The sequence below is a fragment of the Aethina tumida genome, chromosome 7 (genome assembly GCF_024364675.1).
Source record: "Aethina tumida isolate Nest 87 chromosome 7, icAetTumi1.1, whole genome shotgun sequence".
NCBI lineage: Eukaryota > Metazoa > Arthropoda > Insecta > Coleoptera > Nitidulidae > Aethina > Aethina tumida.
Genome location: NC_065441.1, coordinates 11,395,848 through 11,420,173, shown reverse-complemented (window position 1 = coordinate 11,420,173; position 24,326 = coordinate 11,395,848). Strand labels below are relative to the sequence as shown.

At 28.9% G+C, this 24,326-nt stretch overlaps 1 protein-coding gene and 1 long non-coding RNA gene across 4 annotated transcripts; one reads left to right on the top strand and one right to left on the bottom strand.

Annotated features, from left to right (window-relative positions):
* The first annotated feature begins 244 nt into the window (after positions 1-244).
* LOC109594548 (32 kDa beta-galactoside-binding lectin) lies at positions 245-5,584 on the top strand. 3 transcript variants are annotated; one of them, XM_020009767.2, is made up of 6 exons: positions 245-398; positions 464-607; positions 853-941; positions 2,265-2,679; positions 4,842-5,007; positions 5,122-5,584. In XM_020009767.2, the coding sequence occupies exons 2-6, from the start codon at positions 518-520 to the stop codon at positions 5,430-5,432; spliced, it is 1,071 nt and encodes a 356-aa protein (XP_019865326.1). In that variant the 5' UTR covers positions 245-398; positions 464-517; the 3' UTR covers positions 5,433-5,584. The 3 variants fall into 3 exon arrangements, with proteins under 3 accessions (XP_019865326.1, XP_019865327.1, XP_049825394.1); XM_020009768.2 differs by having other exon boundaries at positions 248-394; XM_049969437.1 differs by having other exon boundaries at positions 261-353.
* Positions 5,585-16,281: 10,697 nt separating this feature from the next.
* Positions 16,282-22,589, bottom strand: LOC109594567 (uncharacterized). Its single transcript, XR_002191238.2, has 3 exons — positions 22,568-22,589; positions 20,234-20,435; positions 16,282-16,335 (listed from the first exon to the last, which is right to left on the bottom strand). It is a non-coding gene; the product is annotated as an uncharacterized LOC109594567 (long non-coding RNA).
* Positions 22,590-24,326: the final 1,737 nt, after the last annotated feature.

The following is a 24,326-nucleotide window of genomic DNA, read 5'->3' as shown; positions in this document are numbered from 1 at the left end:
TATAATAATAATATTAAAATATAAATAGGATCCAAACAAACTTAGAAATTACGCGCCTCTTATCGATTAAATTTAATTCGTCGACTCGCTCAATAGCCGAACCAAAAATGGTTGACGATGATCTAATGTTAATAAATGCGACAAACTAATTCCGACGAGACAATGAAATATTGGACGTGCTGGCCATATAATTAACAAACACAATAAGTTAATGTTGCTTTTGAAGGTAGTGGCTGCGCTAATTCTAGCTAAATTGGTTGAGAAATGTTCAACATATCGTTAGTAGATGTGGTGAATCATTAGGTGCCTCCACGTAAAAATGCACATCGAGCCACACCTCGTGTTTGTGCAGTGTTTGTTTCAATAATTTCATAATCTTAATATACAAATTATCGTATGTTAGTTATGCGTTCGCTTGAAAATAGGTTAAAGCCTAGTATTTTATTTATAACTCTTATTTCAGTTTTATTCATTCAGTTGTATGGTAACAAGGCTGCGCCTGTTATATTGAATAGTAATGCCTTGCTGTTTTAAACAAAAGGATAAAAATGCGGAGGAACTCAACAAGCAGTTGGAAATTATTAGGCTCGAACTTGTACCTAAAGAAGTAAGATAGTAAAACAATTAATTTGTAAACTAATCAGGAATTTTTAAACTTGCGCGTTATAACATTCGATATCTAATTTAAATGTCCGGTAAAACGCGGGGATTTTTGCTCTTAACCAGTGTTGATACTTTCAATACCGTACGCGGACGGATTTTAAATCCGTGTCAAGCAAACATTGGAAAACAATGTCCATGTCAAATATTGAAGTAGGCTTCGACATTGTTGAGTGGATTGATTTTTTGCAGGAATCGGTGGTCGCCCAAGACGTACCTCCGCATTTTGGGCCGGGATACCTCATCTGGATCGACGGACACATCAAAAATCATTGTCCAAGGTTTGTGACCTACCGACATTCACTCACTGCTTACTCTTGACGCTTCACAAAACACAATCGGCCAATGTATTTTTGGATCATACCTGTACATAAGTTTTATATGTAGGGTTTGACAGTCGCATTACTGTTTTTAAGACGTCACCGTCACGTGCAAATCGTATCATCCTTTTATCATGTTGTATTTATAACTTTTACAATGCTGACATTCATACATGCTTCACATACACGTTGTGCTTTGCAGAAAAATTCATACAGCTTATCTCTAATTTAAACACAAATGTTTTGATGTCAATACCTCACATTTACAGTTTACATCATTCACAGTGTTGCGTAATTGAGATCAAATCAATGATTCCATACATAAAATTCTGCATAGAACTACAGAAGTATTTTTTTGTATTGTTTGGCAACATTACACATTTACAGAAGTTCACTGTAGTTCACAATGTATATACTTCAATTCCTACTGGTAGATGTCGCACGAATGAACATTCGCACGAATTATGTAGGATTTTCAGTAATATACCACTGCTGGGGGATGAAAGTTTTTAATACAGTAACCAATTTAATGGTAGAAAACCATATTACATTAAATAAAAAATTCGAGCAATTATTTATAATTAAATTATTTTTGTGCATAATGAAATTTTGATTTAATTTATAAATATTTTTGTTTAAAATACATACATGTATATTTCGACCTGTTCCAAATTAAATTTAATGGATTACAAAATAATTAATAATATAATAATAAAGCTTTTTTTTGGTCATATTGGGGGATGGAATATTAAATTTAATTATAATTTTCCATTATTAATAATTCTAATTTACTTTGGTATATGTTTTCAAAATATACAAAAAAATGTTTAGTTAGGATAGTTATTTATTAAATTAAGTTTGTTGTGGAATATAATTTAATGATTAATTATAGTAGTTACAACTACAATATTTATAATGGATAAAATACAAAATCGATTACATATGATAATATACAAGTATTGAAATGGAACATTAACTAAATGCGTATGTCTATACTAATGCAACAATTACTTGATTATGTGCAGTTTCTCTCAATTTAGCGAGCAGTTACATATTATCCCTTTGCTCAATTTGAAATGCTTGATGTTATTAGTCTTTCAATTACCATGCAGGTCGTTCACTGATTGCTGCAGATTGGATAAGCCTCCACTGTACATTTCAACATCCTTCATCATATCAATCAATATCAAATGTTGAATAGCAATTTGAATAGAAGCATGTAAACAATAACATTATTAGAATTATATATATGTGAATAGAAATGCAAATGTTTTCTGTTTGCAGATTTAGTATTGATTTAAAATCAGATAAAACTCCGGACGCCGACATTATACTTCATATTAATCCTCGACTAGCTCTACACTACGTTGTCCGCAATACTAAACAATCTTCGTGTTGGGGTGACGAAGAAACAAACTCTGTCCATAAATACGTAAACTATGGTATAAAGCCCAAAACTGATTTTACTTTAAAAATATACGTCATCGCCACCGAATACTTAATTATTTTCAATGGAAAGAATTTATGTCAATACAAACACAGAATCTCGCCCAACAAAGTTAAGGTGGTTGAAGCATGTGGAATGGTGGATGTGAAGAATATAAAGTTTGAACAAACCCCAACTTTTCCCGAAAAACCCTTCGAATTAGAAGTTGTTCCCAGTGGGGAGAGCCTCTCTTCAATTCCAAGTGAAGAAATGGTAAGTAGTGTGTATTTCTTATTTATAAGACATACATCAATTTAATTGTAAAATAATCTTTTGTAAATTCACATTTAAAGCCATCATTATTTATTTATGGGTATTTATTAACTTGCCACGGTGACTCATAAATACATTTTTATTTCCTTCAATAATTATACTCTTATTTGAACATTATATACCACAAAGTTTTTATAATAAGATTTATATTTCCCTTTTTTGTAGCAGCGTTCTCGCATCTTTATTTGATTTTCGACGACGCGTCCTTTAAATAATTTGTAGTGGACAAATTTAGAAAGCATTCAATCACGAAAACATCAAACAAAATTTTAAAAGATCAAACGAAATAAATTACTTTTACTAGTATCTGTCTGAATGGCAATTATTTCCAATTTTAATCAGTCTTTTTCCAATAATAAATACTAATGTTCGACGACAAAATGAACCACTTGATATAAAATGTGATTAAACCAATTGGGTTAATACTAAGTAAGTTCCATCGTTTTTCTTTGGGGGGGGGGGGGGGGGATAAATTAATGTAGTGGAATATTTTTGTCGTGCTCTTTTATTTTCGATTTTGGTGGAGAACTGGGACAATGAGCCATTTCCTGTACAAGACAGACGTGGAATAAGTCAAGCAGGCCGGGCCCATCGGCATGTCAGTGTTTTGTCTTTTTGTCCTCTCCAAAACACAGGAAATTGTTCGATTTGCACGATAGGCATTCCGTTAGTGGAAATCTTATTTGAGAATTTTTTTCGGTTAAATTTAAATCTTGTTTTATTTTTAGAATCACACGATTGAAGATCCGATTTAAATAACGTTCAGAAACTCGAATTTCAGATTAACATAAAATGACAACCAATTTGATTACAAACAACCTTTGGTAAACACAAAAATTCATTTAAACTAAACTGTAACCTTTAATATTTAAATAACATATACAGTTTGCAATTAACTCATTAACTTTATTACTTGGTGATGTGTTCATTTATTCTATAATTTTCTGGGTATGATAATATAATTACTCGTGTTTAATAATGTTATAGTTTGGCAGATGACATAGTAAATTATTTATTACAGCACTGCTATATCTACTAATGGATATTAAATAATTTTAACTGGATTTGACTACTTGTGAACTGGATCTGAATTAATTATCTTATTGTAATATATTGGTGAATTATTTCACACTTGTGTTGAAACTAATATTATTTATTAGTTTATTTATTAAATATTATTGTATTATTTATAGTTATCGTCCCTGAACTATCTTCAAGAGTTGAAAAGCTTTATGTTGTTATTAGTGTTTGCTTTTGGCAAACTATTCCTTTTAAGTAATAGAAATTTGTATATTATGTTTGTTCTTAATGTAGAATAGCTGCAAATTAAAGTTGGTAACGATCTCCTACAAGCTAAGTGCTAATTGGAATCCAGAAGCAAGCTTTGCTCATGAAACGAGAAAACTGACAAATGTTATAGCTGTTAGCTGTTTGGAGTAAGTTCAATTCAACAATTGTTTTATAAATTCTCCATATCTGTATTGTTATACGTAGATAAATGTTATTTTAAAAATACATTATGTTATATTGCAGATAAAGGAATGGAAACATTCATAAATCACTTCTCTCATTCTAAATTGATATTAGAATCTTTAAAAATTAGACAGTTACAGTTAATGGGAAAAAAGTAATTCGTGAAGGAATTCTTTCGTGCTTTTGGCCAGCATTTACGCATTCGCAGTTTAATTTAATGCTTTGAATATCAAACGAATAAAAGTCAACATAACATTTCCGATTAATTCGTTCAATTTCCTTTTCTCATTTAATTCGGAAATGCCTTGTGGCGGATAATTCCTTTGGGGTTTCGCGGGGGTTTGACTGTTGTCGATCCCACCACTGCCGTTCCGCGGTGCCACGACCCTTAACGCATGTAACCCAATGTCACATGTTTTGTGATACAACTTCCATTCCATTTAAAAGTTTTCACATACCTTTGTAATGGTCCGCTTATGTTCACCAGATATTTGGGAGCTTTCCAAAGGTCACCCGCAACTAATTTCATTAAACCAGGGTTATTCAATTTATAAAACCGGATTTGTACTCATGTCGCATCATAAAATATTGAAACTTATTAAAATGACACAGAGGTATTTTGATTGCAGAAAACCCCATTGACGTATCGATTGGAGAACTTTACAATAGGAAAGCAACTGGAAATATATGGAAGGGTGAAAATACTGCCGCAATATTTTTATATTAATTTACAGGATGGTGGAAATTACATATATCCAAACCCCGAAATACATTTACATTTTAATCCCCGATTTAGTAAGTATATTATCAATTGATGATTAATTAATTATCATTTTATGTAATTTGGTATAACAAAATCATCAACAATTAATATTGTTATGCTACTTTATCTAAGATGAACTTTTGCAGATACAATTCATGGGAGACTGTATATAGTATGCAACGCTCATTTCGGAAAGTGGGGCCCAGAACAGAGGATTAGCAACTGCGCAATGCTTCCTTATACAAAATTCAGTCTGGCTTTCCGTCGAGATATTAATAATTTTATTATAGTACTCGACGGTAAAATCATCGGGGAGTTCAAATATAGAGCTGATGCTTCTAATGTTAACACCATACACATACAGGGAGATATTGTGGTCAATCAAGTATATTTAAATAATAAGGTCGATGAACATTACAACGACAAGCATATTAAGGTAGAGTCTCCGCCTTTATAAGCTTGTGTGCCTTTCAAGTATAAAGCATGTTAATCCGTTTTGCATTTTTGTTATTCATTATTTATTTATTTTATTAAAAGTATGTTTATTTTATATTATTTTTATTGTAATTGTTGAGATTTATATAAAAATATAAATATATTAACAGTTTGTTTTACTTGTTTTATTTAAAATCCACTTGAAACCTATTCTCGTGCCCTTTACAATCACCAACCCACTAATTATTTATTATTGTTAATATAACATAGGACTGTAAAGACAATAGTCGTTTTATAGGTCACATGGGTGCAATTAAGGAAACTAAATTTTTAGAGAAGCCGTTTGGATTTACTGTTAGCGAACCTTTCCAAACCCAATCGTAACTTTCAATTGAAAAACGACTAAAATAAAATACTGCACCGGCCGTAAAAAATAAGGTACTAGAATTTATTACACCCTTACAGTCTTATCTGATAAAAAAGGAGTCCAACTATTTTAATCCTGATGTAAAACTTAAAATGACAATTTTAAATGTAATGATAAAATATATTTAGTTTTGTTTCCTAATTTTTACTGTTATATGATAGACTCTATTTCTGAAATATGAAATTTATATTACATTTATCTTATTTAAAAAATTTAGTTTATAATAGTCCGTTAAAAATATAATTACTTTTTATATTTTCTGTTGATATTCGATTTTCAAAAATTGTAAGTTGCTTTTTTAATATTTTTTCTTTTCAAGGTCAAAACATTTAAATAACTATAGGTGTTCAAAAAAATACTAAGTCATTAGAACAAAATTAGACTTTGAAAGTTTTAATAGATGACTGATTTTCTCTCTACAAGTTTCAGATTAATTATTCTATTTGTAGTAACAAAAAAGTTACATAGGGTACAAAATATGAAAGTCAGAAATAATTCCAATCAACAACTTTTTTCAATATAAGGTTTTGATTATAATCCCCAAAAAATGTACAGAATTCAACATTGTATCAATTTTGTGTATTTTTGTTGAATAATTTGTAACATTTGACTATTCAAATTCAATATTCAAATCTAGCTAATTAAAAACTTCATCTACATATGTCATATATAAAGGAAATTGTGTGAGAAGAGTAAAGAATGTAATTTTTAGCCAAACAAGTATGGAAACCACTAAACCTTCTTATATATAATATCGTATATATAGGGCTCATGGGTTTAGTAATAATAATAATAGTTAAAGTAGATTTATTTGATGGGATAGTTGTGTTAATATTAACGGATGATTCCGTTGGTGGCAAATTAATAGTGAGAGGAAACCGAGGGTTATCAGGTGCGATCAGTGGAAAAGCGTTAAGTCTGATGTATCAGCCCTTCTCCAGTCCGCCAAACATTAATTATCCGTTTTGGTGCAGCACCGATGTGATGCGGCAAGATACGCGGCGGCGGCACAAGTAACGCCGTTATAAATCGCATTATAACGTTTCATGTATTTTAATTATAGGTGGATAACCTAATTTCGTTCGGTGTAATCATGTTGTTGCAAACAGGATATGTACCCTATATGGGTTTTCGTGTACGGTTTGCCAAACTGATTATGAACCGCGACAAATCCTCCGGTCTAATGCAAATTGGAAATATCAGCGGCCGTGGCACAGACACGATTCCATCCAACCGGCGGCCAGCTTCAATATCATCATTTCTGCGTCATTCACACAGCTGCGGTCGTGGATGTACCGCATCGGAAAGCACAAACGCCACAAAGCGATACGATGCCTGCCAATCCCACATTTATCTCTATGTTTCTGTGTGCTCAGCTCTGTACCGCCTGCACATGCACAATTTATCCACAAGAATATATAAATGAATCATTTCCAACTGACACGGAACGATATTCATTTATTTATATTCACACTGGCTCACTAAATAATACAACCAATTCTATGTCAATATCCATCAACGAGTTTCTACTAATTGTTTTACTATGTAATTTTATTGTACTTTGTACTGATTAATGTTTTAAACATGAGTAGTAGGTACCCGAAAACAAAATGCCATTATAATCAATAATATGTCGCCAATGTTTTACAAGCAAATTCATGTTGTAAGAGAAATTGGATTATGACAAAAATCACCAGGATGGATCCACCTTGTCGTGGTCCTGGTGCTCAGTACCGCTCCACAAGCCAGTGGTGGTGGGAAGCCAACGGATCTAACTGCAGTCCAATCCATACCCAGGAAGATCTTGAATCTTCCTCAGATTGGACTTGTTCTTCCGAACCCAGTTGACAGGGGGCTGGCATCATTGTCAGTCCCGCGTCTTCTGGTTCAGTAAACCCGTATATGCAAATATATGCCCTGTTTTCCCCATATGTGTGTAATCGCATATGAGAAGCATTTTGGTTATGATCTCCGGATCAGTGCCCGGGGAGGGGCTTTTACATTTTCCCCTCTCTGTTCCAAAAAAAAAAAATGACAAAAATAATAGAGAAATGTCATGATAGTATGGTGATGACGAAGAACTTCGATAAATAATCAATAAAAGGCTCATTTGCGTTTAATTTTGTTATCCTGCTCAACAATTTGATGAAATAGATTACGTCTAGGCTTTTTTTAATGGCTGATACATCAAAGATTAATAATTGACCCATTTCCAAATAAGTTGCACGAATATTTTGCTTAATTTCTTCTTTGATACAAGTCGAGTTTAAGTGAGCTTCTCAACGTTCCTCGTTACCACCCTTAAAACACATTTATTAAGACAAAAAATGTTTTTTGTAACTGTAATCGTGGAAAAAATTAATATCACAAAAGTCCATAAAACACGTACAAATAAACAATTTAATAAAAAAGTTATTTTTTAAAAAACTGACACAATAATTTTGGCCAAGCTAAAATAAATTTAATTATGCATGACCCTTTCAGTTACCAAAGTTATATTGAATATTCAGTCATTGATTTGAATCCGTGACTTCCTGGATTTCCTTCAAACTTCCACGAAAATCATTAAGGTCACGTCATACTAATAACTGTTAACAAACAGGCGAAAGAAAAGTTGGTTGACGTGGTTCGTTCATTAATTATGATCGATTTTATTGCAATTAGTATATTAAAACTCGTCAAACTTCTGACAATCCGGTTCGCTGGTAAGGATTTTATCATCTTTGAACTTCTCAATATAAAGAAATTTATTAATAATCAGCGAAGTTCAAATAAAAGTGGTCAAGTTCTTATTTGAGATAAGTAAATCATAATAAAAAAGTGCCCGAAGCCAACTGCAAACTTCGCTCCGAATTCGAAAGATTCAATCTTGATTACTATAAATTATCAAACTTCTTGGAAGGTTTCGGGGCAAATTAGTGTGTACGTGCTTCGTTCGCTTGTGTGTCCTTGTTTGTTTTCTTGCATCTAGCCGTTCAGTATATACCTATTACATGAAAGTTTATGACGTTTGATTATATGTTACAGAGCGAATCGGCCATTGTTCTCGTCTCTAGATTGTATTTTACCGATACTTGTGATATTCGTTCTATGCAATCTTACCAAAGTACATGAAGTACAAAACAAACTATGACTAGCGTTTGAACACAAAACTTTAATTAACAAATGTCTACTAAAATTTTCTTCTACACGTATTATTACTAGTGCTTTTTTTCATTATGTATACTACTGCTGCTTAGTTTAGAGAATTCCTAAGGCCTAAATTACCTGGGACTATAAATTCAATTCAGTTAGATTTAGTTTTTCCGTGCCTGGAATTGACTTTTACTTCGGTAACTTGAACTTCTCTATAGACTAATCCACTAATTGCTATAGAATGACCACTCGAATGAAAATATATTGGAAGGATAGAATATAAAATATTTAGCAATTTTATTTAGTGTTTATTGTTTCAGACAATCACAGACACAAGCTTTATTAAAATATATCACACAAGGACAATAAAACTATTTTTTTATAAAACATATTTTTATTCTTTAAATAAGGTATTAGTCAATTTAAACTTCTTAAATAATGAAAAATGAAAATTAAATAAATATTTTTATTTAGCATCATTTCATTTATCTGCGTTTTAGGGAACTTTTAAAGACTAAAAACTAAAAACTAAACTAAACTAACTAACTAAAAATGTTGTTGTTGTTCAATATATATTTTGTTGGTATTTTTATTTTACTAATATATTTTAAAATAGAATAAATGTTTTTAATAAAAGTGATATTTAAATCTTTAATTCTTTTGAAACTTACATTTAAATATGTTTTTAGTTGTTTTAAATTTTTAAAATAGAGATCCTAATGAATAAATTCTCTTGAAATGATTTAAACAATTTGTTTTTGATTTTTTTGCTTTATACTTTTTAATTAATAATTAGATTTAAGAAACTTTATTGAAATATTTTTAACGAGGACCAATTTTTAATTAATTAAACATAATTTTTATTTAAAAATATTTTTGTTAATTTAATTGTTTGTTGTTTCAATTCAAGAAATGGAATAATATATTAATACATTAGGTCAAATAATTCAACTATAGTTAAGCTAGAGCTATTATACAAAATTAGATTTTGACAAAAGCTTGAAACCACGAATTCTGAATAAATCTTGAATAAGTAATAATCTGTAAGAAACACACAAGAGAACTTTGCTGTAAAGGTGTTATATTATACATTGTACGGCATATAACACACTCTGATCTATGCATGTAATTTAACTTTAAGATTTACATGTTTAATTTTGCCACCTTACAACTACACTATGTTGCGTAATATACACCTCTCATATAATATTTATATAATATTCCCAGGAGTCCTTTCTGTACTCAACAAAATTTATAATTGGAACTCCAATTAGAAATGTTACACAAAAATGTAAATTTGTAGCTTAATTTGCTTAATGTAATTTAAGTTTCGTTACTACAAAACTTTTTCTATTTTTGCATGCATTCAAATAAGTATAATTCAACAACGTATAAAGGAAAATTTCTATTTTAACTGAAATCAATTTAAATAAAATTCGTTTAAAATTAATCAACGGGTTTCCCAACGCAGCGTATTAACTGTTATCAGTGCTGAGCACATCCTCATTGAAATAAATTAATATTTACTGAGGAGATTATTTTCGAGATGTTAGATATGTATTCAAATGAAATTACCAAGGGCGTTCATTCCTCGTAAATTAATTTAAATGAGGTGAAATCTGATACCTCAAAATTATTATTAAAAACAGGACTTTCATGAGGAAATTTTTAATTTAATATGATGATTTTATTGTATGATTTATTGATTATAATAATTAACAACTAAAATTAAAAAAAAAAGAATTGAAAAAAAGACTGTTTCAAATTTAATATTCCTTTGTTTAGTAGTAGTAATTTATGAAATATCCATACATATATAAATAATAATTGGATAACCTAATCTAGCTTAACCATAGTTAACCGAGGAAACGACAGCCAGTGTGGCACACCTTGAATCTTTATCTAAACCCTGAAATAACTTATAAATTCCACACAGTACAATATAACTTTCAGAAATTAACAGTAAACTAAATTAAACTGCAAGATTAATGTTTGTAACGCTAATCTTAATTCATTCCGTATATGTATGTGTATCTATATTAATATTTATGAACTGAATTTGAGCTTATCATTTCGAAACTTGTACTTCCTTTATTGTACAATTCGCTTGACGTTTATTCATAATTTATTAATGTTAATTTCTTTTTATTACTCCAAGTGTATACTTGATCCATAATATTTAACAAAGGGGTCATTATTGTTTCGTCAGTTTTGCGTCACACTTGACAAACAGTCTAAACCGCAACCCTTGTCACTTTCAGACATATTTGTCAAATGACTTTTCACACTATTACCATAAAACTGACAATTTTAATTTTAGTTTCAAATCCAGTGTTTGTGTGTTATTAGCTTAGACACGTTGAGGAATTTGTTGCCAATATGGCTTTAAGGATGTCCTTAATAATTGTGCTTGTACAAAAGCAGGTTTACGATATATTTTGACTATTATATAAGATATAACGACAGGAAATATCATAAATTATATGTAGTTGTTTACTTTATGAGCTCTCGATAAAAGACGACCAAGTAATAAACTTTCCATGCAGTTATGAAACTCGGACAGACCGACGCAAATTAAACCAAGCTTATTACTTTAATGGTGCAATAGACTAACTTGGTCGATGTGCCGTGAAGTTTAACCAAAGCTTTTATGAGGGACTTCTTGAACAAATTTATATTACGACGGAGGGATAGATCGGCCGTGAGGTCATGTCCATAATCAAAAATCGACGCGTGAAATCTAACTTATGGTGTTAAAAGGGAAATTCAATTAAAATATATTAAAACAATATTCTGTAATCAAATAATTTTATTTATTTATTAATAACGAAAAATGCTACAGGATGTGCACAATGAATTCCTACAATTAAGAAAATAAGTACAAAAACCCGCGAGAGAATTTGCTGGGGAAAAATCCATTTCCACTTCGGCCACAACGGGAAAGTTACAGAGCAGCAACATCCCCTTCATTACCTCTTTTTGAGTGCCCCCGCATTTTCACTATAATCAACATTTCATTAAGTAAGTAATTTTCGTTATTATTAACATTGATTCGAAGTGGTTTCTTAATTTTTCTGTTTCACAAAAATTAATTTCTTTTGTTCTGTTTATTTTATCTTTTATTAGAATTACATATACAAATTTTTGGCTGACATTGAGGTGTTCCATTTGTAGAGAAACTACCTGAATTAGAGCTGGAAAATTAGAGTCACGTAAAGAAGATATATGCTTAAATAAAACATCAGTCTTTCAACTGAGAGAAAGGAGTAGTTTCATTAAAGCTAATCAAATCAAATCTATAGATGTTGATCATCTTAAAATAGTATATGAAATGAATTTTTAACTTCTTTCGCTGCACCCTTATTCCAAACAATTAAATAGAACCTAATATTAAAATCCCAAAGTAATTGACGAATATCTATTTGAGACAATTTTGACATCAATAAATAATAAAATTAAACCGATTTAAGTTAAAATTATAGAACGAACATCAGATTCGTTGAATAAATTATAATTATTATTTTTTCTTCCTGTTTATGCAGTCACTAAATATCATCAGTGACTCTCATTTATTGTAATGTAATCCTCGAATATGATCATTTCTAAGAAGATAAAACAAGATATATAATGGAAGCATTGTTGAAAGAATGCCTCTAATATTGAAACAATTTTCCACTTCTTCATTTTAAGTAACAAATTCTTTTTTTTACTCTTTGTATAATGAAAAATTAAAATTTTAGTAAGCCGGATTATAATCACAGAAGTTATTCAGGGTCCGAATCACTCCTTGAATTACTCCAATATTGCACTTTTTGAGGTTTAACCAAGATCGGAAAAAGAATCGTTCACTACCATTTCAAAACTCTATAAATATATTTTTGACGAGAAATTATTATTTAATATTTTTGCAACATGACAGATTTAATGTGATCATTCTTCAGTTTTTCTTATTCATTAAATAAGCATAAGTGTATTTAAAATTAGCATTAAATATTTCTTCTAATTTGAAAAATGGTGAATGCGATGCTTTTAATATAGAATCCATCAACTATAAAAAATACAAAAATCAATTTAAATCAAAATTAATTGAAATATGAAAAATAATTATTTTACTATTTATTCATTTTATAATAAATTTACAATGTATATTAAACATTTGCTAGAAAAATTACATGCATACGTGCAAGTAAATAATGATTTTACATTCGTTTGTGAGTTACTGTTACATTTGAGAATAGAAATGAAATTGAAAATTAATTGATTCTCTAAAAATTCTTTAAACAATCAATTAGTTTTAAACATCAATTATTGTATAATATAATGTTTTATTAGTTTCTAAATTACAGGCATTAATTTTCTAGCGACGGGTTTTCAACAATATCGCATATTCAATCGCAGTTCCCTTCGAGCGGTTTCTAAATTGTCAGTTTCCGTACAACAATTTTGAATATTAAACGCATCAATGGTAAATTCAATTAAAATAGAGGATAGATTGCTAGGTAAATAACAACAACAATAATTAATTTCTGTAATATATTATAATATGTGGAGATGTATTATGCATTCAAATTCATTAAAAATTGGAAAATGTATATTGGAAGAACGATTATAATCACGAATACCAAATAAGCTAATAAGTAAGGCAACTTCAAATTTTCAATTATCTCCTGTCTACCGGATATTTCCTGTCGTCTGCAACCAATGAATACAAATTAAACAGACTCTTGAGGGAATCTAAGAGCATGTAGTTATTTATGCCCCATGCACGATTCTCATTATGTCTAGAAGTGATGTTTTGCATTAATAAGTTTTAAGGAAACCTATCTGTGCTTCTGCCGACTTTCATTTTGCACACGTATAAAATAAAATATTAAAAATACGGTAATTTGTTTTTGATCTATTTATATCACTCCGTTTCTTGTTTCCAAATCCTCTATTGTGTATTCTGAAACAGAAATAGCTACATGAATAATTTATCTTAGGGATTACATAAAACGTTTAACAATATTAGTTATTAACGTAAATAATAAATTATGGTTTGTGGGTCCAGTATTGTTTGTTACCATTGTGGAATTCTGAACATTTTGTGCCAGGTAAAGTTATTGAAAATTATTCTGGATATTGTTTTATCACACGCAAAAGTTTTATATGTCGACAAAATGACATATTCAAATACACCTACACGATATTTATTGAACTTGATTGATTGGATTTGTGGATTTTTTCGTCACCGCATGAATTATTTCATTTGATATCGCTTGTGGTTATGACAGGTTTCAATGTTAAGAGCACCTTCCACAAATCCAATTAACTATTTAATTTACTTTAATGCTTGCACACACTAAAATTGAACACATGATGAATTCATCAATAATTCACGTGGAAATTGTTTGTTTGTTTATTAAAAATAAATAATATTTATATTAATTAAATGATAGAGTGAATGGTAATGTTATTTCTATATTTTTTAAATTAATTTTAATAACGAGTTAATAACGAGAAAATAAGTACTAAATTTTTATGTTGCACACATGAGAAACAAGAGTCGGTTTGTTTTTTGTAGAGCCATACAATAAAATTTTCATAAAGCGTATAGTTCATATTATTTTCCTTTTGTAAATGTATAAATAGAATTTCATTTTTATCAGTTCAACCTCTTTCATTTTCCCAACAAATCCTCTAATTATTGTAGAATAATGGGTACTGTAACTCTTCGTGTTTAGCAATTGTTTGCAAAATAATTAACTGTGTGTTTTCTATTATTGCTAACAAATAAAGTACTCCTACTATGTTTCTCATGAAAGCTAATTATTAATGTAATTTTGAGCATTATAAAAATCGGATCATTAAATTAAAAATAAATCAGAATACGTTATAAATTGTTTGTGAAATTATTAAATACTTCAGCCAAATTTAATTCTGTGTTATAAAACATTATAAAATAATTGTGTCAAATCCATCACTAAATACAAGTTTCTCTTTAATTTAATTTTATAAATGAAATATTAAATTATAATATTAAATATTAATTATGAATCAAATATTGTTATTAGACTGAATAAATATAATCAATTCATTATCCAGTTGATTAAATTTGGTTAAAATTTTTGCTTATATTCTAAAACTACCCCTGAAATAAATTAGATTTCATATTAAAACCAAAGTACATTAATATTAGCTAAAACTATTAATGTGTATTTAAATTTTATTCAAATATTAACTTTTGTGTCTAAAAAATATAATTGTATTATGTAATACTTAAATTAAGCAATAAAAATATTGACGGATCTCTAGTTAAATATTTTTTTAACCACAAAGTTTTTTAAACTCTAATCAGAAATATTTATGTAAAATATTGTAAAAATTATTAATTTTCAAAATAAAATTTTATAATGTTAATCTTAAATATATATTTATAATTAATAAATTATTATTATTTTATTATATTTATTTTTTATTAATAATTAATAAGGTAAACTATGATTTTACTCTACTAAAATATTATTATACAATAATGACACTGTGAAATGTGAAAGACAATAATTTATTTGATATGCACAGAGCTTTATTAAATATAAACGTATTTTGAAAAATATTCCGAGATTTAGGAAAAGAAGTAATGCCTTTATGCAGAGTGTGGAATAAAGAAGTCATATCGTTTACGATGGTCATTGTTATTTATAGATTGCATAAAGTGAAACGAACACTCTTATATCCACGTGGATCTAAATGGAAATGTTGGAAGATATAAAATAAATTTGCATAATTATCTGGGCAAATTTCACGGAAAATATCCAATAAATTGTTATTGGGACATATTTAGTGGCGTTCGCCAATCGTCTTTGTCCTTTCGCAGCAGCGGCAGCTGTGCTCACAAGTGTTTCTTATTACACTCGACGTTTTATGGTATAACTGAATGGATTCTTAGATATTTATTCCAAAGTTCAGATGTTTTCCGTCAATTGTTGGATATTAAACGGGTGATATAAAAAAAATTATGACATCGTATAATAAACAGTTTAAAAAAATAACTAAGCTAATTGCAAAAACTAATATATTATATTAGAAAGGTTACTTCTCTTGTTCAGACAGACCAAGATCTGATAAGTATGTTAATGGAATATTATGATGGAAAGAAAAATAACCAAATTAATTGGAATTGTGTAAAGAGTCTTGTGCTTTGAACTTTTACGTGTTCTGTCAGACCTTTTAGTAAAAGATAATTTGCTATCATTGACTCGTCTCAAAAGCTTGATTTTTATTCTATTTCAGCGACTGTTGTCAAAATATTTACCTTGTACATCGCTTTGAACATTTAGATTTTCTAGGAAGGAGACCATGTGTCTATTTGTCATATTTGAATCTGGAAATTGAAACAGAATATTTTAGTATAAATATATGCATAGGGATTAATTGAAGAAACATTCCATTTAGTGTATACCAAATACACTTTATTTTGTGGTGAAACCATTTTAAAATACCCATCAATTGAACATTTATATATTACTCACACATTTTTTGTCTGATTTTGGCCTGCTATAACTTTAAATGTTTATAATCGATTAAACTACAAATTTAAAATATAAAACTTGGGACACTGGAAAAATTATTCAAATGACAATAGGGACTAAATGATCAAAAATTGCATGAAATTGAAATTAAACTTTCCGTAGCTGTCACTCAGTTATTTTATTTCTGATCGAAACGAATTAGGTTTGATCCATAATTTATTCATCTTTCAAATGAAATATTATTCACCTCTATCGGGCTTGTCGTTTACTCTGGACGGCGGAATAGGTAAAACATAAATTTGCCATTAAATATATCAACGGTTCAAAGTAAAGAAAAAAATATTATGAATTTCGTATTCAGTATTTAGTGTAAGGGAAAATTTATTTATATACTACTTTTTGTATAAATATTTAAATAATAATAGCACTTATTTGACTTTCAAGTTACACACTCAATTTAACATATACCTTTGAAACGAATGAATTAACACCGATTAAAATTTTCAGGTATGCGGGTATAAAAGCAAATGTTTAATTGACATAAATAAAAAGCGATACATTTTATTTGTTTATAACTTTTGCATTAGTTAATTAAAGTTGTTAAAGTCCTGAATAATTAAACGGCCGGCAAAACAAAATAAATTCTTTGTAGTTTTACCTTTGTAATTTGTGTCTGTTGCAATGTGGAAAATTAAAGTGCTAGGGAAATAGTGAATATTTGACAATTTGTGCATCAGGTTATTCGACTGGACAAAGGGGTGGCAGCATCCAATTTGAACGTACGCCTGACGTTTTTTGTCAATTGGGTAAAACAGGGGATCCGACAAATTAAATGCTACACACGTAGAATCCTTTATTCTTTTAATTTCACGGTAATAACCTTTAAATCTAAAAAGATGACAATTTAGCCAGCTGGTTATTTCAACTATTGCAAATTGGTTTATTAACACACTATAGGCGGGCAGGAAAATAGCCCAAACTAAGTTGTTGAATTATAACAAAAAATAAGAGATAATTCTTTCAGTTCCGTAAGTAAACCGATAGAGTAAAATTATCTCATCCCGCTTTTAAAGTAAGTACATTCAAAAAGGTAAAAATTACCCGGTCCACTAACAATCAACAGTTCTCGAGACGGGTATTTTTACCCGACCCGCTCATAGTGTGTTAATATTAAAATATATCGTAGCTTATCGTAGCTATCGTATTTTTATTAAAATGGAAATATTTCAATAAACATGAAATTAAATTAAAGCTACATGGGCAGCTGAACTTTATATTATTTTGGGTTCAGATCGCTGTTTCGATTAAATTGGAATCTACATATTTTAAAATTAATTTTAATTTAAAATGAAATATTAATTATTCACAACAAATGTTTATAATATTAATGCATTATTTTAAATGAATATTATTTACCTTTATAGTTAATTTTACATTGTTCTCAAAGCAATACAGGATTATTTTAACGAAATTTATTCAATAATGGATACAAGCAAAATTTATACAAACTATTCATAATATTAAACTTAATTGAAACGTATTCGACATTTATTATAACTAATTATGGATCAGATAATATAATTTGAATTATAAATTAAATGCAATTGGATATAATGAATGTAAAGTAAAACACACCAATAATGAAAATCATTTAACTAAAAAATTTGTTACCTGTATTTAATAATATCGAAACAATATTTGTAAATAAAATAATAATTAATTTCAAATTAACAATTCATGTAACATTATGTTGTGAAATATTATTTAATCATATCATCAGTACTTTTTATTTTGAATATTAATTAATTGTTGATAATACCATGTACATAAACTACAATTCCAATCTGTAAAATTAATTTAAAATGTGATTTTTTATATCAAATTTAAAAAAACGTTCATAAATGTATTTTTTTCTGGAAAGAAATTATATGTATATATTATTATATAATTATATAATATATACATATTTCGCATCAAGTAATTAATTGTAACAAAATTTACATAATTTTAATTTAAATTGAATTGATTATAAAATTAAATAATATAAATTATGTATAAATCAATAAAAGCATAATTTCCATTATTGCTATATTATGGCGTACAGATTAAAATCATTATTTATTTTCATAACGCGTTTTCAAGTGGCTATAGAAATAATGCTAGACATTATAAACAATAGTATATTTAAAGCAGATTAACAATAAATCTAATTAAAAACACTCTAGGCATAAACAATTTTAATTTTAAATATTCGTGTGCCTGTAAACTGTTAACAAAAATGAAAATACAACAATTATCGAAACATTGCATTTTTGTTTGATGGTAAAATCCATTAGGATTTTACAATAATAAAAACATAAAAATATGCAATTTTATTCATTTATAAATTTAACAAAAACGTTAATCTTTTTTGAATATGTTAAAAATAATCAAGAGGAATATATTTTGTATATTTATAGACAAAAATTAATTAACAAATTTAAATCTGAAATAATATCAGTGGTAAATGGTAAATGAAAAAGTATTTTTTTCTATAATGAGTGATAATTAATGTCTATATATATATATATATATATATATATATATATATATAAACAGTCTATATAAAAAAGTGAATGAACCATTTTTAGATGAAAGGGGAATTGTTTGAAAGTTTCTGCCAAAAATTGTTTTTAAATTCAAATACAAAAAGCGTTAATAAACCAATTTAGACCACAGTCGAGAGAAAACTAATCTTGCTACGTGATGAATAAAGTAAATAAATCCACAAACGAAAAATCTCGATGGTAGGAAGGGGAGCATAGAAAACTAAACCGACCAGCAAACGATACATGGGTATTTGTTGCAGCATCACATCTGTATCTCAGGTCGTAACTTTCTTTTGATCCTATTACGATGGGTGGTGTTACCGGAGTGCGGCTGATAACGGTCGGCAATGGACATCCGGGCCACGTATGCAACCGGCTGATAGCAGTGGCCGCCCCGGCATCAGACCATTTTTACGAGGGAGCCAACACGTCCATCCGTGCGGAAAATTCGACTCATTTACGCTCTGCCGTATCTATCATAAAACCACTGCGTCCACGATAAATATTTTCTTCCGAAACTGATCGATTTCTTCATATACTCCATCGCCAGGTGAATTGCGTACCGAGTGTTAATGTAGGGGGTGACTTTTTGATAAAAGTATTCATGAAATTCGCTAGTGTTAAAATTATTACGTCTACAATTTCTCAAGAATTGGGAAAAACAAATAATTTTATGTGGTAAGGAATCAACTGTTTAAATTAAAGATGGGATTACCACTGTTTAGTAATTCTTAAAAGCTATTATGTGATGACGTAAGTTTTCTTAAAAAAATTATGAAGACGCTCAATTCTTTTAAATTAAATCAATGTATATATATATATATATATATATATATATATATATATATATAGTTAGTGACATAGCAAATATATGGATCCGATCTTATTTGCTTGGATTAGGGTGAAACAGACAAGCATATTATTAAATTTATATTATTATTAAAATTTGAACAGAAATGTCGGGCGTATTGATTAGATAATAAGTTGGACTTCTTCGAAGATTCAGACACTCACTGACACGTCCTAAAGAGATGGTTATTTTTTTCCTGAGATCCAATATTATCTCCTACCTAAGATGTCTCAGACGTACTAGTGATGCGTCTGGAAATCTTGGTGGCCATGGGAACAAATTTACTTATATTATAAGACATTGGGCACTAACCTTTTGGAAACCCGTACTACTAACTAGTTGTTCGTTGTATAGACCTCTTCATACAAAATAGTGAATGCCATGTCTGATCAAACAACGTCTGAAGACGTCATTCTATTTCACATTCTAAAGGTGTTGTTCCCTACATCATTCTAATCTTTGGTCGTGTAAGAGAAAGGTCGAACTGGGGACGTTAAGTCCAAGTGTCCGGATTCTACGATAAAAACTTTCCTTAGTAAAAAGTCACCGTTTATATTTATTGTATACTATTGTATATTATAGTACAGATACTTAATAACATGAACTGTGAGGTTTTTTAATTGAAGAAAACCTCTCAAATAATACACAATTAGAACTCGAATTGTATAACAATTCCCCTTAATTAAATGAATTCTGTGGGAATTGAAGTGTTTTCGTCTGAAAGAATCCCAGATAATTAAAGAAGAACAGTCCATATTGAAATTATGTTTACGCTTAATTAAAAGTTGACTTTGAGATCGAATTCTCTTTTTACCAAATCCATCAATTACATCTTTCTGACTTTTTATTTGCAATCTGATATCAATTAAAAATTAATATTTGAATAGAACTTTTAATGAGACATCGTTAGGAAGTTTTCACCTAATGGATGGATATAGATTTACTTATAATATAATCAGTATCTTTGCGCAGTGAACTTTTGAATTATTAATGACTGAAATAGTATGCATATAATGAACAGACTGAATATTCGATGGAATTACAAACGCACAAATGACGTTAAAATATTTAATGGCATAGATTGTGATTTGTTAATTACTTTTAATTTGAGTCTAAATAATTGAAAATTACGTGGTCGATATAAATTTTGTGTCATGTTATTTGTAGTTTACGATTCTTTTACAATTCGAAAATCAAATTTAATGTTATTGAACAATTAATTATACAATGGTGTTTTAATTTACCACGAAAACTCAATTTGTACTAAAAACAAAACAAATACCAATTTCCGATCATTTTCATTAATACGGCTTATGTCAAAATTTCCTGCTTTTATATATCGAAAAAATCCTTTGACTCTATGAAACACGATTGAATATGCAACAAGGACTCGTTAAAGACAATATGCAGGTTGAAAATAACTTGAGTGGCTCAACCAAGAGCCTTTCGTGTTATGCAGATAAATTTAAATCGGACTATTAGATTTATTCGAAGTCTACCATTAGACTAGTGATTAAGTGGTTAAAAATTCAAATATTCGTTCTTGTTTGAATTATACGTTCGATTTAATATGCTTTCGACGATTTGGCGCATTGTTATTCCTTTGTAAAGCTAAAATATTCAGTTGCGATATTAACAATCCGAGAGGGCTTGTGGAGGTATCGAGTCAAAAAAATAGCTATTGAAAATGGGTTTCGGCCTCACAAATCGTACTTATGTGTATGAATAATGCATTTGTATCATCGCTCGTTAACATCTGATAAATTCACAACATTTCATTTCCATCATAAAGATTACATTACAGCCGATGCTATTTAATATTTATGATCCTGTGATTTTAACAAAATTTGGATGACATGGTTCAACATACTTTTAATTCAACTTTGATAATTTGTCATGTCGATTAGATTAGCTGTACACCGTTCACTGGGAATTCTGTTGAATTAATCACGTTTTTATTTATAACATATTTTAACAGACCTTAAGCATGATGGGAACGATTAAAACATTTTAGAAATTACTAAGGATTTTTAAAAATAATAATAAATCAACCTAACGAAATATGAATTTCTAGAGTCCATGATTTTACAAAATATTGATTTAAAAAAGTTTTTTAGAATTAATGTTGATCAAGAAAATTGTTGTGTTGTTAAATTTGAATTCTAATATATATTTCATATTCGAAGTTATCTTGGTATGGGTACTGAAAATAGGTAATTATATTGTTTACATTGTTTCCGAAACTAGTGATCCTTGTGGGCACGTCAATTAATTTGTGAGGCTCATATTTGTTAATATTAGGTAATCTCAACAATTTAACTTAATATGTTTTCAAAACTACAGACATTTAATTTCTAAACATAGAAAAATAAGAAAAGTTTAAAATTGATTCATTTATAACTATATATATAATTTGATTTTACACATAAAAATACAATTAAATAATTCGAAAAAGCAATTAATCATTGGAACTTCATATTAAAAATAAGTTCTTATATTTTTTAACATGTTTGTCATTATTTCATGAAAGTGTAATAATTGTATTTTGATTAATGTATACTTATTTGTTAATTCGTTAAGATTTAAAGGAAATCATATCGTTTTATCTAGAGGATAAAAAGTATTGTTATTAAAACTTTTTATTACCTATAAGCACACTTAATTTAATCCGCAAAGTTTCGTAGTTGTATATATTTACTCACCACAACGACTTAACATAAACTGATATTATGGTTTCAGGTTGTTATCAAGGATAAATTATTAAAAAGAGAGAAGTTTAAAAAACTTGTTTTTAATGTATAATTATTTATTACATTGTTCCACTATGAAATTATTAAATGTAAATAAAATAATTTTAAATCTCATTTATGTAATAAAACAAAAAAACTATTACAACAATTATTAAATATTCAGCCATTAATTAAAAGTTATTTTAACATTGCTTTTTGATTAATGGATCCTCAATTGTTAAAGCATTTTGGGTCCAAGGAAATTATATTATTATAACGAGAGGAAATTTGCCTAGTTACGGGTAGTGTGAATAGAAAGCATTGTTACCAAAACTTGTGTTACCTGTAGGCGCTGTTAAATTAATTCGTAAAGTTTCGTAATTGTTAATATTTGGTGACCTCAACGATTTAACATAATTTTAAAACATACACTAATTCAAAACTTAATGAATTTTCAATAATTTTTTAGTATAGTTAAATTAATTCGTTAAGTTTTATATCATATTGACATAATATTTTAAACTGATCCATAAATGTAAAATAAATTAACGATAAAAAGTGTATTTCTACTTTCCATAATTAAAATGACGGAACTACTAAAATTAACTATATGTATTTTAATATATATTATATATATGCCCAGTTTAATCATCTGCGTGTTTTCCTTCGTGCCATCGTGGATGATTCAGTAATTTTATTAGTAAAAAGTAGCGAATCCTTGGAGACCTGAAACTCCACAACAGGGAATAACTTAGCTGAAGACGCAATGATTGATAAAAAACGTATCAAGTGATGAGCGTGGCGCAAAGTTTTCTCCTAACGAGAAGTTGCGTAATTTTCTGAGGGATGTTTGACGTAAAACATTAGGGAAAATTTCCCATGAGAGTGTGCCAGTTACTCGACATGATTCACAATTAGTCCCCCACCTCGCTTGACGGTTTACTTTAATTCCTGTTACCACTTTGAATTTATCCTCAAGTCGTTGTTCGTTCGGCCCATTAACCAGAAGTTTTTTTACCAAATAATCAATTCCAATAGGTTTGCGTTCACGTTCGCACTAATCGTCTTAATGCAACTTTTTTAAAAAATGTAAATTTGCCTTTACTTTATCAACAAGTTAACAAAATTTATTCAATAAATTATTAGATACTTATCTTAAGTGGTAGTATTATTTTAAAATGAACATTATTCAGTTAAGTTTGTACCGGAGGGTGTGAATTAAAATGATAAAACGTATTTCCTGCTGACGAATGCAAGTTAACCAACCCTTTTCTAACACACATGATAATAAATTATCATTATCTCAAGTATTTAATGCTAGCTCAGATAAAAAAGGTTTAAATTCGATAAAATATTATATTCAACGATGACAACGTGGTTTAATTTAAGTAGTTGCATACCATAGAGTCTTAAATAGCATTTTGCCATCGACTAGTTAGATGACGTTAATTATCTAGGTAATGCAATGCCCGAGAGTGCAAGCGCATAATCGCATTCAAGAAAGTTTTGCAATAGTTGTGGATAACTTGTCATACATTATCCTGTTGTAATGTGACTCCAGGAATATCTCCTGCATGCAGGTCCACTGATTTTCCAAATTTCCTTATTTGTGTAATATTATTTACGATGATGTTTTTAGGTTGGTATGAAATATGTTTCTGAAATTACACATCCTA

Coding starts and splice junctions, on each gene's coding strand:
- LOC109594548 (XM_020009767.2), top strand. CDS start 518: ATGCCTTGCTGTTTTAAACAAAAGGATAAAAATGCGGAGGAACTCAAC. Junction 2,680..4,841: donor CAATTCCAAGTGAAGAAATG/GTAAGTAGTGTG, acceptor TTTTGATTGCAG/AAAACCCCATTGACGTATCG. Junction 5,008..5,121: donor ACATTTTAATCCCCGATTTA/GTAAGTATATTA, acceptor GAACTTTTGCAG/ATACAATTCATGGGAGACTG.